This window comes from Hyperoodon ampullatus (assembly GCF_949752795.1).
Source record: "Hyperoodon ampullatus genome assembly, chromosome: 1".
Lineage (NCBI taxonomy): Eukaryota > Metazoa > Chordata > Mammalia > Artiodactyla > Ziphiidae > Hyperoodon > Hyperoodon ampullatus.
In genome coordinates this window covers 194,915,038-194,932,031 of record NC_136914.1, presented here as the reverse complement: position 1 = coordinate 194,932,031, position 16,994 = coordinate 194,915,038, and the positions used below count along the sequence as shown (strand labels likewise).

Here is a 16,994-nt window from a genome sequence, read left to right as displayed (position 1 = left end):
CACATTATTCTTTGTTTTTTAATTTCTGTGTTTGTTTTTACAACTCTTTAAAAATGTAGAAATGATTGTTTGTTTGGAGGCAGACAAAACAAGCGGCCAGCCCCCTGTTACTATAAGGACAAAGGTCTGGACACAAGCATTATGCCCAAGGTCATATAACTAGTGAGTGGTAGGGGCAGCATAAGAACCCTAAATTTTTAGGCCAGTCATTGTCCCCCACTATATCTGTTATATAAATTTTACATCTTCTGGTCGCCATTCTGATCATTATGTTGCATTTTTGAGCCACCATGAAACCTTTATCTTTTAATTCCCTCTAAGCTTCAAGTTTGTATACTTCTTTGAATTCATTATTTTGCTGCTTGAATTTGAAGGGCAGTATAAATTGTTTAAATAAAATGCTTAATCCAGGGAGTTGGCATGTTTACATTGGAATGTGGGAGATGCGTTACATTTTCCTATTATAAGGGAAGCTTCTTTTTTGTTTTGTTTTATTTCTTTGTTGTTATTGAGACTTTAGCTTTATTTTAAGATTTTTCATGTGTATGTTTTATGACTTGATTTAAAACTGTTTTAACTGCTATGGCCTTTGATAACATTGTTATAGATTAATCTGTTTTAGTTTTTTGTAATGTTCGTATTGTACAATGTATTTATGATTATATTAAGCATTCTTTGTGCTTAAAGTAAAATTATTTTATTTTTTAGGACGCATGGGAATAAATTTTCATCATCCAGGAACAGATAATATTATGGCACTTAACAGTAAGTCTTCATATGAAATATTCTGTAAAATTAGCAGTCAAGTCTACAGCATGTAATTTCCACTTTCTCAGCTGTTCATTACATTTCACCTTCACTGAGTGCAGTGTAGACCATTATTCTATACCAATGGTTTTCAAAGTGTGGACCCTGAACCAGCAGCATCAGCATCATTTGGGAACTTATTAAAAATGCAAAATCTCAGGCCCCATTACAGATCTGCTGAATCAGAAACTTTAAGCATGGGGCCCAGAAATCTGTGTATGACCAAGTTCTCTAGGTGATTCTGATGCAGACTAAAGTTTGAGAACTGCTACTGTAAACCAGGGGTTGACAAACTACAGCCCTGTGAGCCGTATGTGGCCCACTGCCTGTTTTTGTAAATAGTTTTATTGAAACACAGACAAACCCATTCATTTATGGATTGTCTTTGGCTACTTTTGTTCTACAGTGGCAGAGACAAAAAACCCTAAACTGTTTATTGTCTGGCGCTTTACAGAGAACTTTGCTGACCCCTGCTGTATACCACTGTGGTAGGGGGGAGGAAGGAGGGGAGGAAGGAGGGAGATGATGGAGAGGGACTGGGCTAGAGAGTGTGAATAAATCAACTTATTGTAACTCAGAATTTTCTCATTGTGGTAGATAGCCAACATGTGCTTCAAACTGGACATAAGGGGTTTCCCATTAGTGGAGTTTGCATAGGAATAGTGGCAATAGCTTTGCTGCTTAGAAATGGTTTTGTCAGTATACCTGTTGGATTGGGTTCTGGAGCATCAAAACCTTATTAGCCAGGAAGTCATTGTATTAAATAATACTGCAAGAAATGTCTGGCTGGCATCAACTCTCCTTCCTAGTGTCTGTGGACCAAATAGCTTTGCAGAAGAACAGTCTCTAAATGGAAATTGTCCCTTGTCTAAAGGACCATACAAGCCATTGAATCCCTCAGGATATAAGTTTTCTCCTCTATCAAATGAGTGATATCAGGTTGTCCCCTCTCATCCTCCCTGACATACAAGCTGACTCTCAATACACATGGAAGACATGCTGGGTAAATCTACGGTTGTCTACAATATTACCCCTTTTCTTCTTGCTTGAGTAAGGATGTTGAAATGCCATTAGTGTTCCTCAGGGCATATTTTAGGTTATCTCTAAAATATATATTCCATATTTCTTTTGGTTCTGACATGTAGCCTACCTTCCAAGGAGCACTGGTAAGAACCAGCACTGCTGGCATTGTTTGATAATGCAGGTCCTCATCCACTCTATGCATATTTTGTTCTAAATAGCTAGTATCTCCTCTTTTTGAGGGTCTTGGAAACAATGGGAGTTCCAGACTATCCACCTCTATTTTCTAATTTCTAGAAGAAAGATCACTTTACAGTTAGATTCTGCTACCTCTAACTTTTTTTCTAAAGTAGGTCTTTTTGAGGTGAGGATTAATAAACATGCTTAACTTGCTGAGCCACAGCAATTTTGTGAAACTTTGTGAAAACACTTCAGTTAGATGATGGGATTTAGAAATGAATGTAAAAGAAAAGAACAGTATGATAGTGTGTCTGCCTGCAGGAATAAGTGTGTATTTTAGAAAAGACCTAATTTGACATGGTGTTTAAGTCCTCTTCTGCAAGAGGGAGAGGATATAATTTATGATTTTCCATGTAAAAAATGAAGCTAACGGACACTTTTGATTTTAAAAGGTTTTGATTCTCTTTGATTTGATTCTCTTTAATCAATGCTTTTAAATAAGAGATTTCATTTATGTTCTTTCCACTTTGTACATGTTGTTTAAATCCCCCTTTCAGCCTTGAAATTTCTTCATCCTTACAGATGAGGAGACTGAATTAGGTCATCTTAATGATTGCTTTCAGAATGAAGATTCTGTGATGTTGTAATATTTTTTAAAGTACCAAAAGGGTCATTTTGCCAATATCTATATCAAATGTTGATGAGTTATGCATATTTCAACATAATGGCAGATACCAGAGCACACCTATCTTCAAATCACTCTGTGGGTCCTGCCCTATAGGCTCCTCAAAGTAAACCGTAAAAACCACTGGGGTTTGACATTTGCATATGTCAGTTCTCTTTCAAAGTTGACTTCTACTTGAAATGATCAGAATAAACAAAATACCCTCCTTGGTAGATACTTGTGAGGTCTACAGGTTTTGACAGATTTGCTGTGATAAAGCTTTTTTTCCCCTTTTGTGTAGTTGGGCCCAGCCCATCTGGTGACATATATATGTAACACATGCACAAACACACCTATGTATTTTTTGTCTTCCCTTTTATGCCTACCATTTGTCAGCTCAACAGTTACTGTCCTGTGACTGGTCTGTCCTTCTTATTTTCCCTCAACCTTCATATAGATGAGGTCACAAATCACTAAATCTTTATTAATTCAGAATTTGCAATTATTGAAAGGGGCTGGGTCGAAGTTGAACTATATTTTCAGACAAGAAGATACTGGCAAAGAAAATTTAAAAGAATTGAGTCAAGGGTTAAATTTTTAAAAAAATGAAATGTGAGACAGTTGTAGCTCCTTTTTTATTAACCGTTTTTGGTATGCAAAACTGATGCTTCCTAACTCTGTTCATAATGCTGCCATTCACCATGTCTTCAAAAAATCTCCCATTCTTTCACTTCCTTGATCTCACCCAAACCCAAATCTCTCCTGAAAATACCATGTTGTCAGCTCTCCTGACTTGATGAGACAGACAGAGGTGTCAGGGTGAGCATTCTCACTTCTCATTACTACTGCCCAACTTTAATTAATTAATTAATTTATTTTTGGCTGCGTTGGGTCTTCGTTTCTGTGCGAGGACTTTCTCTAGTTGCGGCGAGCGGGGGCCACTCTTCATCGCGGTGTGCGGGCCTCTCACTGTTGCGGCCTCTGTTGTTGTGGAGCACAGGCTCCAGACGCGCAGGCTCAGTAGTTGTGGCTCATGGGCCTAGTTCCTCCGCGGCATGTGGGATCTTCCCAGACCAGGGCTCGAACCCGTGTCCCCTGCATTGGCAGGTGGATTCTCAACCACTGCGCCACCAGGGAATCCCCATTACTGCCCAACTTTGAATGGGCCAGTTTCCAGTTTTTCGGTGTTCCTAGTGCATGTCTTCCACCTATACCTTCCTCTCAGAATCACCACTGCTGATGACATCTAGAAGCCAGAAAATGGAGCTTGGGAGAAGACGGTAGGAAACCAACTATAGAAAACATTAAACCTGTAGACATTTAGGGTGTGGAAAGACTAGCAAAATTTGTGTAAAGCCAAAGACTCTCCTGATTTTTGCTACTCAAGACCATGAATTTAGTGAGAATTAGCAGGCCAACCTTTGGGGAGGAAGCTAAGAGACACATCTAAATTTTGGCTGTTACCGAAAATTTTAGTCCTCAAGTATTGTAGAATACAGAAGTGGAGATGGGAAGAAATTCTGATCCATCAGTAAGATCTGCCACTTGTTTGCTATTTCCAAAATATAGTTAGTTCTGAAACAATATGCCCCTTCCATTTAAACTGTTAATGTATTTTTTCTTAACTTTCTAATAATGCCCTGTTTTCATCCTCTTTGCCCTTACACCAAAGACACTAGAAGTTTGCATAATGTATTTTTATTTTTCCTGCTGGAGAAGGAAGGAGGCTATGAGAGTGCTTCCAGCTATATCTGTAGATTTTATCAGTGAGATTTTTTCTAACACTTAAGGGTAGTTTGTGTTTTTTGTTTCTTTGATTGTCTGTGGGTTTTGTATATGTGTGCGTGTGTGTGTATACCTGCACTCTAGGTATAGAGTTGAGTTTAGCAGTTGTGGGCTTGTATGGGATTGATGCCTGACTTGGTGCTTTTTCCTCTATTATGATGATACTCAGAAAAGGATATTGGTGCTCCATCATTGGTCAAGTGACCAAATTTATGCTCAAGTTAATGTTCAAAACCAGAATGCCTGGTCTTGTGATTTACTCTAGGAGAATCACTGCTGAGTATATCCACTTTATTCCTTTTGACTGGTCAGCTCCTCTTTTTTCAAGTAGAGAATGGGCTTGGAAAAACAAATATCAGGAAGTTGCTTGATGAGTACAACGTTAGAAACAGGGGGAGCAGTGTGGCCTAAGGGATAGTATCACTCAGCTTCAGGGAGGTATCTTCCAAGTAGGCCGGAAGGCTTGTGAAACCTGAAGATGAGCAATAAATTAGCATAGCCATGAAAAGCATTGTTTAGAATCTAGCAGATCTGGTCCCACTTCTTAGAAGCTGTATGGCCTGGGGGCCACATTCTTAACTTCTTTGTCTCTGGTTTCTTCACCTGTAAAATGGAGATAATGATCACTAAAGTGGCTATATATAAATCTTGTAAAGTTTAGCATAGTGGCCTAGTAGATAATGCTCAGGTGAACTGCTGTCATGATTGCTTGTATCAGAGCTTTAGTGCTGCCTTTTTTTTTTTTTTTTTTTTGTGGTACGAGGGCCTCTCAGTGCTGTGGCCTCTCCCGTTGCGGAGCACAGGCTTCGGATGCGCAGGCTCAGTGGCCATGGCTCACGGGCCCAGCCACTCCGCGGCATGTGGGATCTTCCCGGACCGGAGCACGAACCTGTGTCCCCTGCATCGGCAGGCAGACTCTCAACCACTGCGCCACCAGGGAAGCCCGGTTCTGCCTTTTATTTTATTTTATTTATTTATTTAATTATTTAATTTATTTATTTTTGGCTGTGTTGGGTCTTCATTGCTGCATGCGAGCTTTCTCTAGTTGCAGCGAGCGGGGGCTACTCTTCATTGCGGTGTGCGGGTTTCTCATTGGGGTGGCTTCTCTTGTTCTGGAGCACGGGCTCTAGGCGTGTGGGCTTCAATAGTTGTGGCACGCAGGCTCAGTAGTTGTGGCTCATGGGCTCTAGAGCGCAGGCTGAGTAGTTGTGAGCACGGGCTTAGTTGCTCCACGGCATGTGGGATCCTCCCGGAACAGGGCTCGAACCCATGTCCCCTGCATTGGCAGGCAGACTCCCAACCACTGTGCCACCAGGGAAGCCCTAGTGCTGCCTTTTAAAGATTTCCTTTTCTTTGCATGTTAGACTTCCAAAACATATCTTACATTGTTTGTGTTTAGATAGAGGTTTTCCTGATGGAGTTTAAGACAGCACACCTACAAATCACTAATAGGCTAGAGTGGCTGTCCTGGAGTATATTACCATCTCTTTTTGTGTGAATCTTTTTTTCTGCGTGAAATGCTTCCTGTCTCTGTCTCCTGACTGAAACATGCACCTTCTTTGGGGCTTAGAGTTGCTGTATCTTTCATGATGTTTGGCACTTCTAAAGATGCTATACAGTCATGTTTGGAATGTAAAATGGGATAGCTATTTTGGACAACAGTTTGGCAATTTCTTAAAAAAGTTAAACATACACACTTACCATAGGATGCAGCAGTTCTATCTTAAGAATTTACCAATGTCCGCACAAAGATGTGTATGTGAATGTTTAAAGCAGCAGTATTCATGATAGCCAAAATTATAAATAATCCAGATGTCCCTCAACTGGAGAACGGATAAACAAATTGTGGTCCATTTGCACAGTGGAATACTATTCTGCAATAAAGAAGAGAGAACTGTTGGACTTCCCTGGTGGCTCAGTGGTTAAGAATCCACCTGCCAACGCAGGGGACTAGGGTTCAAGCCATGGTCTGGGAAGATCCCACATGCCGCAGAGCAACTAAGCCAGTGTGCCACAACTACTCACCCTGCGCTCTAGAGCCCATGAGCCACAACTACTGAGCCTGCGTGCCACAACTGCTGAAGCCCACGCACCTAGAGCCCATGCTCTGCAACAAGAGAAGCCACCGCAGTGAGAAGCACGCACACCACATCAAAGAGTCCCCCACTCGCCGCAGCTAGAGAAAGCCTGCGCACAGCAACGAAGACCCAACCACAGCCAAAAATAAATAAATAAATAAATTTTAAAAAAGGGACAAGCTACTGATTCATGCAACAACATGAATGACTCAGAATAATTATGCTGAATTTAAAAAACTAGACAAAGAAAGAGTACATACTAGATGATTCCATTAATATAAAATTCTAGCAAATGTACACTAATCTATAGTGACAGAAAATACAACAGCTTTAAGAATATTTTGAAGTAATATTGTCCCCCTTTTTTCAGAGGACAAGAATGAGGGCTTAGATTCTTGGAGGAGTCACGTGATAAGGATGGCTTCTGGTTGAGCAAGTCTCTGAATCTCCTAAGTCTCTCTTTAGTTAAAAAAACCTACAGGAGGACAGTTATGATACTCTAACTACCTCATTATTTTTGTGAGATGTAGATGAGATTAGGCACAGGTACAAATAAGGTGTTAGTATTGCTACATTTGGAAAGTAGGGGACATAGTCTTTTTAGAGAAGAGGGTCTCAACAGTACTTTTGTAATGTAACAGAGGTTCAGTTTTATTTAAATTAAAAATTTTCATGCCATTCATTTTTTGATATCTCTCAGCTTGTAACTACAGCCTGTTCCAAGTTATGAAGCAAATAAGAAATTTGAAGTGCTGTTAGATTATACAAAAGCTATGTGCCTTATTTGTCAACTGAACTATAAACCCAGTAGAGCCTTATACATCAGTAGGTATCTTCTACAGCTTCTTATTAATTGCAACCTCTAACCCAGTAATTTGAACTTAATACAGCTAAACTTGCTATCCCATATGATAATTATGAAATAAAAAATTTGTTTCCACAAGTCAAAAAAAGAAATTTGAAGTTCCACTTTCCCTCTGACAGGGAGGAATGATTGTTTGCCATCACTCTTCCTTATCAAACTTCTAAAAACTCTGATAAATTGAGGAGTCCTAGAATAAAACCTTGGATGTTTGAAGACTTAAAATTTTAATATCTTTAAAAAACCCCAAAAAGACATTCATCTGCTTGAGAAACTCTGAGGTCATTGATTGTTAACCCCTTGTACACAGCTGATGCACCAAGAAACTTGGAGCTTTTGATCATGCTGCCTTCCACTTTTTTCCTCTTATTAATGCGTTGAAAATATTTTAGAGGACTTCACTTCTATTTCTATTTGAACTGAGGGCTGCCAGAGGCAATGTGAAAGGGTTTTGGTATTAACTTTGCGTTTGGCAGACTCTGGTGTGGCTGCCAGGACTCCTCTTCCCCCTTCCCCCTCCCTGCTCCCTTTCATTCTCTGCTGAGAGTGAACTCCTTGGGGAGCGGCTCAGCTGAGAGGAAGTGGCAGAGAGGGAGCTGAACACATGATGCTTTTATGCCAAAATGGGAATAAAGCCAGTTTTGCTAGAATTTCAAATGGAATTTTCCAAAATTTGAAGAGTACATTGTATTTCTGCTCACCATGAGTGGATATAAGTAAATAGTTTTTTTTTTTTTTTTTAGCAGAGTAATAAGATAGTGAAGGAATTATTTTGAGATTCTCAGATTAAAGACTTTGTCTTTGAGTATTTTGAACTTTTGGAAGACAAGATCCCTGTTTCTATCTGAACAGATTTAGAAGTAAAATTAGTATATAATTGTGGAATGAATATATTGTAAATTATGGCTAATTTAAAAATGCAGAATAGTAATCAGAAGGACATGTAATGATCTATACTCAAATATCAAACTATTTTGGGTAGATGCTGCACATGAACATGGTAGGGGACCTAAGGGCATTGTTGTTTTGTTTTGACCTTCTCATTTTACAGATGGGGAAGCTGAGGTTCACGAGACTATGTGAACTGGCTAGGGTGACACGATAGAGCCAGAACCTTCTGGATCAGAACCTTCTGCCTCCAGGTTGAGGTTGATAACCTTTGCTTGAAATACTTAATTGTTAAGAGTGGTTATATTATTTTTATACTAGTTTAACACACACAAATTCAGTGTCTCTGGAAAAATCATTTTTCTAATATTACTTGCCACCTTGTTTATGCTCTGAATGCTTAATGAATCCTCTTTTCCTGAAAAATAGAGTGATATTCCTGGTCTACATGGCCTGGCATTGAATATTGTAAAGAAGTGAACTCTGAAATTCTTGACTTACTTTACTGGATTTTGGAAGAAGTTCTTTGTGTGTGTGAATATGTCTAAAGTGTCAGGATTTGGGTGCTTCCGACCTAATAATAAAGATGCAGGAAACTGAAAAGTTACCTTTTTCCTGTGGACCTCCCTGTTTGCTTTGTCCACTCGTGTCAGCAGTAGAACCTGGATTTCTCTTTTATAGCACTCATCACACTTGTAATTAACTATTTTAATGTTGGTGTTTCACTTTAATATGTGCACTTCAAGAGGGCAGAGAATGAACTTCTTTTCATAGCTGTTTGTTGGTTTCCAGTGTAATGCCCAGCCCATAGAGTAGGTACTCAGTCTGGAAGACTGGAAGAAAGGGAAAGATATCTCAGAGAGACTGTGAAAAGCACAGTATAACAGCCTTAGAGAATATCTAGTCCACCTTAGTTCCTTCCTAAAGATTTGTTTTAACATTTCCTTTTGGAATATGTTACTAACATATATGGATCTAGCAATTAACAGTTTACAAAGTGCTTTCACAGACCTGTCTCTGCCATTGTAATGCTTAAAATGGTTTGCCAGGGCATGGTCAAAATTTTCCTTGAGCACCAATTTCACCCCAGAATTATTCTCTTATCCAAACAAAATATGGCTGTGTGATAGAGCAGTATATGAAACTGAATGCAGTTTTTCAGATAAAGCTGGAGACTTCAAAAGATTTTCTAGATTTCAGCAAGTTTTAAGAATGCTTCGTGATTTGTTTCCTTCTGCTATTGGGGCACTTTGATAGAAAACAGAGAATCATGGTCATTCCTTTCATCTTTATTGCATCCTTGTTTAAAACATGGCAGTGTCCTCATTTTCTAAAAAAGGTAAAGGAACTTGCTGATGTCATACAGCCAGCAAATAATCATCTATGACTTGGACTCACAGATTAGTCTGCTAACCAGTCCTTTAATCCAAAAGAGCAGTGATTTCTGCTCTTTTGGGTTTTCCCAAAAAGATCACTCAGGTTTCCTTTAGTAGCAGTTAACTAAATAATAGTTTATTGATTGTAGAGAATTAGTGCATTTCTGAAAATGATCAGTTTTAATTTTACAACGTAGTCTCCCTTATTAGTGGCAGGAATTTTAACACACTGCCTCTCAGGCCTCTAATATATGCAGACTGGAAATCTGAGACTTGGACGAAGACTTGGTATGCTGGTGATCTGGAGGGAAAGTTAAGTACCTGAAACTTTACCTTCTTTTCTTTGTTAGCCTCCACACACACATACCTTTGTTATCTGACTAAAGTTGTTGTTGTTTTCCCAGCCTAATATAGTGGAAATAATGTAGTTTGGAGGGACCAAACACATCTGAGCTTAAATCCTGGACCCATCATTTGTTTGTTTCCTTGGGAAAGCTACCCGTATTTTTTTATTTTAAATGGACACATTAATCCCTTCTTTACCAACAATAAGGTTAAATGTACAATGCTCCATTACCAAACCTGGCAAGAAATACATACCTAACAAATGCTAGTCTCTGATGCTTCCCTCTTCTACCCATTTGCCCCCTTTTTTCCTTTGGAGTTAGCAGTAATTCTTAATCCTGGCTCTACAATCAAAATGGGAACCAAAATAAATAACGTATATGGGAAAAGAATCTGAAAAAGAATGGATATATGTATATGTGTACCTGATGCACTTTGCTGTACACCTGAAACTAACACAACATTCTAAATCAACTATACTCCGATCTAAAATAAAAAATTAAATTAAGAAAAAAAAGGAACCAAAATAGAAAATACTTGTGACCCCATACCAACGACTGTAATTTAATAGGTCTGGGAGTGAACCTGGTTGAGGGGGGTGGGTGGAAAAAACCACAATTAGAGGTAGTTACCTCTTGAGAAATTCAGTGCTGCCCCCCTACCCCTTTCCAGTGTCTATCTGAGCATGAAGGAATCAAACAGTATAAGGATTGTGCTGTGTATTCCCTCCTACTGTTTCTTTCTGCTCAAGGCTTGGTCTGCTTTTATTGTTCCCTGAGGTTTTTCCAAGTCCGGGTTACTAGAGGAAGCTGTCTTTGAGGGGTCAGGATGGGTGAGGGGAATGAGCAGTTCCCTGTGTTGCCAGAGTTCATCCCAGATTCTCAGGTCCATTCCTTTCCACAACTTTGCTCCACGAAGGAGCCCTCCTTCCCACATGAGAGGAGCCTTGTTGGTAGGGAGGAGACGAGGAGGCTGACTAAGGGGCCTGGGCACAACGGCACCTGTTTTGTTCCAGCTCTCTCCCCTCTGTATAATTTCCTACATTATCTGGGGGCTCAGACATGTAGGGTTAGCAAGTATTGGCTGTCCTGAACAATCTAAAAATTGAGTGTTTAAAGTTTGAAGAGACCACAAGACACCTTGGCATAGTGAAGACTTTGGTATAGTGAACATATGCCAGATATTTGGGTGCATGGAGTAGGCATTTTCAGACCTGGTTTGGACAGACTGGTCTGTGTAAAATATAAAATATTCTGGTATGTGATTAGGATCCGTAGAACTTTGCTTGATTTTCTTGCTTTTCGGGAGGGCAGTTAGTGTGTCATTTAGCAATGTGCTACTGAGATAAAGGTAAGGTGGTAATTAATTACTCTCAGTGGAATACTGTTAGGGCACAGGTGTGAGGGTGCATAGGCACCAGCTGATACAAACACATGTGCGTGCCCACTCTCTCCCACCAGTGATAGCAGTATCATGCAGACATTCTTTTTTTAAAAAAAAATTATTTATTTATTTGGCTGCATCAGGTCTTAGTTGCGGTATGCAGGACCTTCGCTGCAGTATGCGGGATCTTTTGTTGCGGTGCACGGGCTCTTAGGTTACGGCGGGCAGGCTTCTCTCTAGTTGTGGCACATGGGCTCTAGAGTGCGCAAGCTTAGTTGCCCCGCGGCATGTGGAATTTTAGTTCCCCGACCAGGGATTGAACCCACGACCCCTGCATTAGAAGGCGAATTCTTTTTTTTTTTTTTTAATAGATTTATTTATTTTTGGCTGCATTGTGTCTTTGTTGCGGTGCACGGGCTCTAGGCGTGTGGGCTCAGAAGTTGTGGCTCACTGTCTCTAGAGTTCAGGCTCAGTAGTTGTGGCACACGGGCCTAGTTGCTCCATGGCATGTGGGATCTTCCCGGAGCAGGGATTGGACCCGTGTCCCCTGCATTGGCAGGCAGACTCTTAACCACTGCGCCACCAGGGAAGTCCCCATGCAGAGATTCTTTACCTAGGTTTATTTCCAGAGAAATCTTGTCAGACATACAAATTTTAAATGATCTTTCTCTGTTTTAAGGAGAAATTTAAGACATGGACCTGGAAGTTCTGAAGTGATTACTTCGATAACATGTCACATATTGAGAGATTTAATTAGTAACCTATATGGTAAATATAGTTCAGAAATTAATACTAGGTGTGCCTGGACACTACAAGATGCTATAGCGAAGCCTTGGATTTACCATTTTGAGCAAGATTGGAAAAATAGTGGATGGAAATGGAAAAGGGGATTAAGAGTTTCCTAGGAAGCAGAGAAGAACAGATGTTAAAACATGTGGGTATCTAGATCCTTATGTTAACTGGATAGGTGATTATATTTTAATGATCCTGTCAGAGGAGTGGGTTGAATTGGTGTGACTGGAATATATGGGTCTGATGTATGGAATAGTGGGAATGAGGATCTGAAAGGTGATTAGAGATCAGATGGTAAAGGGCCTTGATTGTTCTTATGAGAAGCTTGGACAGGCAAGTACTGTCTTACTGGAAAATTAGGTTTATCTGAAGGAGGATGTTCAGGATGATGTAGGGTGTGGATAACTATTTCTTACGAGGAATAGCTAAATATAACTTCATTGTAGAAAAGAAAACCAAAAGGAGATAAAGTAATGACCCTCGAATAAAAGGCTGGTGTCTGTGGCGAAGGATAATAGTGAGGCAAGTATAAGAAAGAACTTTCTAACTAGAAAGAATTGTCCTACCATGTAGCATGAATCTTCAGTTTTCCAGTCATGTTCTATGGAACCCCAGCATCCAAGGAGGTACTTTAAGGGCCACTATGGGGAGGGATACCTGACAGGTGGGGCTCCGAATCCCTGTGCTGCTTCAACCTGAACAGCCTTGTTCAGGGAATAAATATCTCATATTTGTTGGGGTTCATTTGTTGGAGGAGAGAGGGTTCTTCTACTTAGAAACAAGTTTGAAAAGACTGAAGTGAGCCTCCTTATTCTTTTACCTTAACTCTTGATTAAGGTATTCTAGCAGAACCAGGGAGAACATCTTTGTGTTGGTTATAGAAGTAATTCCTGTTTTGTTTGGGACACTGATTAAAGATGTATAGGTTTCCTATAAGATTTTGTAAGCAATGAAACAGAATGTTGCAAAAATTCAGTTGTTTAGAATGTAGGGCAGTTTCATATGTTATTAATGACAATTAGATTTTCTGACCAATCCACAAAAACACCTATTAAATTCCGATCTTAATTCATAAAATAACAGCTTTAAGTGTAGTGATTAATAGAAAACAATAGTGCTATGGTAGTAATAATGAAATAAAACAAAGAAAATTTGGGTGAGAAGTTTCTCTTTATTAATCTTGGATTATGATACTAAAAGCAAACTCTTGGAAGATAAGTTTTTGGAAATCCTAAAGGGAATTTCTGGGTACTTTTAAGGACTATACAGGTTTGAAATACTGGCTTTTCTATCTTGGTGGTTAGGAATAAAGGCTTTTTTTTTCAAATGTCCATTGACTGGTGTATTACTTTACTAGGGATGCCATAACAAAATATCATAGACTGGATAACTTAAACAAAAGAAATTTGTTTTCTCATAGTTCTGGAGACTGGAAGTCCAAGATCAAGGTGTTGGCAGGGTTGGTTTCTCCTGAGGCCTTTCTTCTTGGCTGGCAGATGGCTGCCTTCTTGTTATGACCTCACATGGCCTTTTCTCTGTGCATGGGCACTCCTAGTATCTCCTCTTCTTATAAGGACACCAGTCCTGTTGGATTAGGGCTTTACCCTTATGGCCTCATTCAACCTTAATTACCTCATAGAAGACCCTGTCTTCAAATATAGTCACATTGTGGGTTAGGGCTTCAACGTATGAATTTTAGGGGGAACACATTTCAGTTCCTAATAACTGGTGAATGAATCAATTGTGGTATTTCCATACTATGGAATACTACTCAGCAATAAAGAGAAACAAAATATTAACACATGTAATAACATGGCTAAATCTCAAAAACATTATGCTAAGTAAAGGAAGTCAAACACATTGATTCCATTTATATGAAGTTGTATAAAGGACAGACAAAACTAAGAAAGCAGACTAATGATTGCCAGGAGCCATGGTTTGGGGGATAAGATCAACAGCAAAAGGGCACAAGGAAATGTTCTAGGGAGATGAACTGTTCTATATCTTGTTTATGATGGTACTGGTTGCATGGCTGTGTATGATTACCAAAATGGATCAAACTGTAAACTTACAGTGGATGAGTTTTATTGACTTAACTTAAAAGAGAAAAAGAATAAATGCTTTAGAGCCAGTGTGGACCTGGATTCCATCCCAGCTCTGCTGTTTAGGTAGCTGCATAACCTGGACCAGTCATTCTCTTTGGACCTTAGTTTGCCCATCTGGAAATATATATTATGGTAGTTGCTTTGGGAATTAGAGCAGGCAACATTAAACATTCAGCGGGCTTCCCTGGTGGCGCAGTGGTTGAGAGTCCGCCTGCCGATGCAGGGGACACGGGTTCGTGCCCCGGTCTGGGAAGATCCCACATGCCGCGGAGCGGCTGGGCCTGTGACCCATGGCCGCTGAGCCTGCGCGTCCGGAGCCTGTGCTCCGCAACGGGAGAGGCCACAACAGTGAGAGGCCCGCATACCGCAAAAAATAAAAATAAAAAAAAATAAAAAATAAAAAAAATAAAAAAAAAAACATTCAGCATATAATGCCTGGAGCATAGAAAATTATCAGGTTATTATATTTTACTTTATGGTATTTCTTTTCCTTTATGAAGTATGTAAGCAACACTAGTATCATACTTGCCACTTGTTAATGTTACTTTTTAAGCTTGCAAATGGAATGGAAAGATTTTTCTGAGAAAAATGGATAAGAGTCAAAGAGAAGAGGGTGGGAAGAAGGGATTTTAAAACATCCAAATGCTTTATGGGAATGTAGTAGATGAAAATGTATTCCATCCGTTCAAGCATCCTTTCTACCTGCTAAGTTTATGTTATGAATAAATTGACCTTTTCAACTATAATTTGCCAGATTTGAAAATTACTGGGCTAAAACTATCTCACCTGCCATTATAAAGACAAAGATAGAGGAGGGGCATATATGGGACAAACTCCATCACTCCTGTGCTTTGGGAATTTACAGTCTAACTAGGGAAAAGGGAATGTTTTTGTACTAACTTTAAGATCTTAAACCATCTTAGGTAGAATTTTTTGCATGACTAATACTTAGATGGAAGTTGAAAGGGACCATTAGATGTTCGAATAAAATTTAATTTTGTATACTGAAACGGTATTCAAAAAATAAGTTTACAAGGTGTTTTTAAGAAACTGATTTTATTGCAAGGAAGGTGATTAACAATTTGTTCCTACAGTTAACTTAGCAGCCTTGACAGATATTTCCAAGCCAGTTAGTAAAATGTTGTACTAAGATCTCTGTATCTTGTTTATTTGATTTCATAAGTATGGCATCCCAGGGTGCTTAAGTTCCTGAAATGGGTGCATGCTACTTTGATCCACAAGAGAATGGAGATCTCTCTCTCTCTCTCTCTCGCTGTTGTGCCATGCACGAGTGTTTTTGAACCTCTGTAGTAGAATCTGTGTATGATGTTACTTAGCTTACAGAAACGTCAGCAACTTTGGATGAATCCATGTAGCTGAAGATTTACTTTAGATGTTAAAATCAGATTGTAAGTTGCCCTTAGGGAATCACATGTGTGAGTGCAGCCATTTAAAACTGAGTGCAGGCCAAGTCTTAAGGAGTAACAGATGATCCATTTTACAGTGCTGCCTCCTGTGCCTAACCAAACACCATACCATTAACATGAGGTGCCATTCACAAGGTACTAGTCATTGATCATGTAAACTTATTTTTAGAGTAACTGGCGTATCCCACTGCAAAGCACGTGTACCATTTTATATTCTGATGAATTGAAAATAAGTCTAATTTTTTTCAATTTTGGATTATTCAGGTTTGTGATTTAAAGACTACAAAAATGTTAGCATTTTGGACCTTCTACGTTAATCTTATAACCTTTTATCCCAGTGAATCGGTCTAAAATGTTTGTAATATTTTGTTTTTTATTAAAGTATAATTATATATCAAATAGTGTGCAGATCATAAATGTATACTGTAGCTTGATATATTATCACAGAATTGAACACAAATTAACCAGTACCTAGATCAAGATCAAAACGTTACCAATACCCCAGAACCTCCCCTCAGGTTCCCTTCTAGTTAATACCCCTAGCCAAGGGTAACTACTACCTTGACTTCTAGAAATTGAATGTAATTTTTATGAGGTCTAAAGTTGTTTAATACATAATGAAACAGTAAAAAGAATTTTATCTGTAATGATGATTGATAATAAAGAATTAAAGTTCTTGGAGGAAGTAGTTCTTGGACTTTGAAAGTATATTGTATCTTGGCATATCTGGTATAAATTTGTACTAGCATAGAATATATTATATACCCAGAATTAGTCACATTATTTCCTTTTTTTCTATGTGGGATTGTTTTGTGCTGGCTCATGCTAAGTTTATATATTCAATAACCTTTCTTGTTTAAAAGTCATATTTGTTCTCAGGGGAAAGCACTACTTTTGTACTCCCAAATTTCTCTCCTTGGTGTTCTCTTCATTATCTCTCCCTTAGGGAAGAGTTTGACTCTAATTAGTCTATTTGCAAATGGCCCTCATGAGCAAATTTTTTTAATATAAATTTATTTATTTATTTATTTATTTATTTATTTTTGGCTGCCTTGGGTCTTCATTGCTGTGCGCAGGCTTTCTCTAGCTGTGGAGAGTGAGGGTTACTCTTCCTTGTGGTGCACGGGCTTCTCATTGCAGTGGCTTCTCTTGTTGCAGAGCACAGGCTCTAGGCACACGGGCTTCAGTAGTTGCAGCACGCAGGCTCAGTAGTTGTGGTGCACGGGCTTAGTTGCTCCGCGGCATGTGGGATCTTCCTGGACCCGGGCTCGAACCCGTGTCC

The 16,994-nt window shown here is 39.2% G+C and overlaps 1 protein-coding gene across 7 annotated transcripts in view; it reads left to right on the top strand.

Moving 5' to 3' along the window:
- CPEB3 (cytoplasmic polyadenylation element binding protein 3) overlaps positions 1 to 16,994 on the top strand; it is a gene marked incomplete at both ends in the record, with an annotated part of 179,931 nt that overhangs the window by 77,279 nt on the left and 85,658 nt on the right. For all 7 annotated transcript variants that reach the window (XM_079702412.1, XM_079702414.1, XM_079702413.1 and 4 more), the window contains one exon: positions 709 to 765. In XM_079702412.1, the coding sequence (XP_079558538.1) occupies positions 709 to 765 (57 nt within the window). The remainder of the gene's footprint in view (positions 1 to 708; positions 766 to 16,994) is intronic.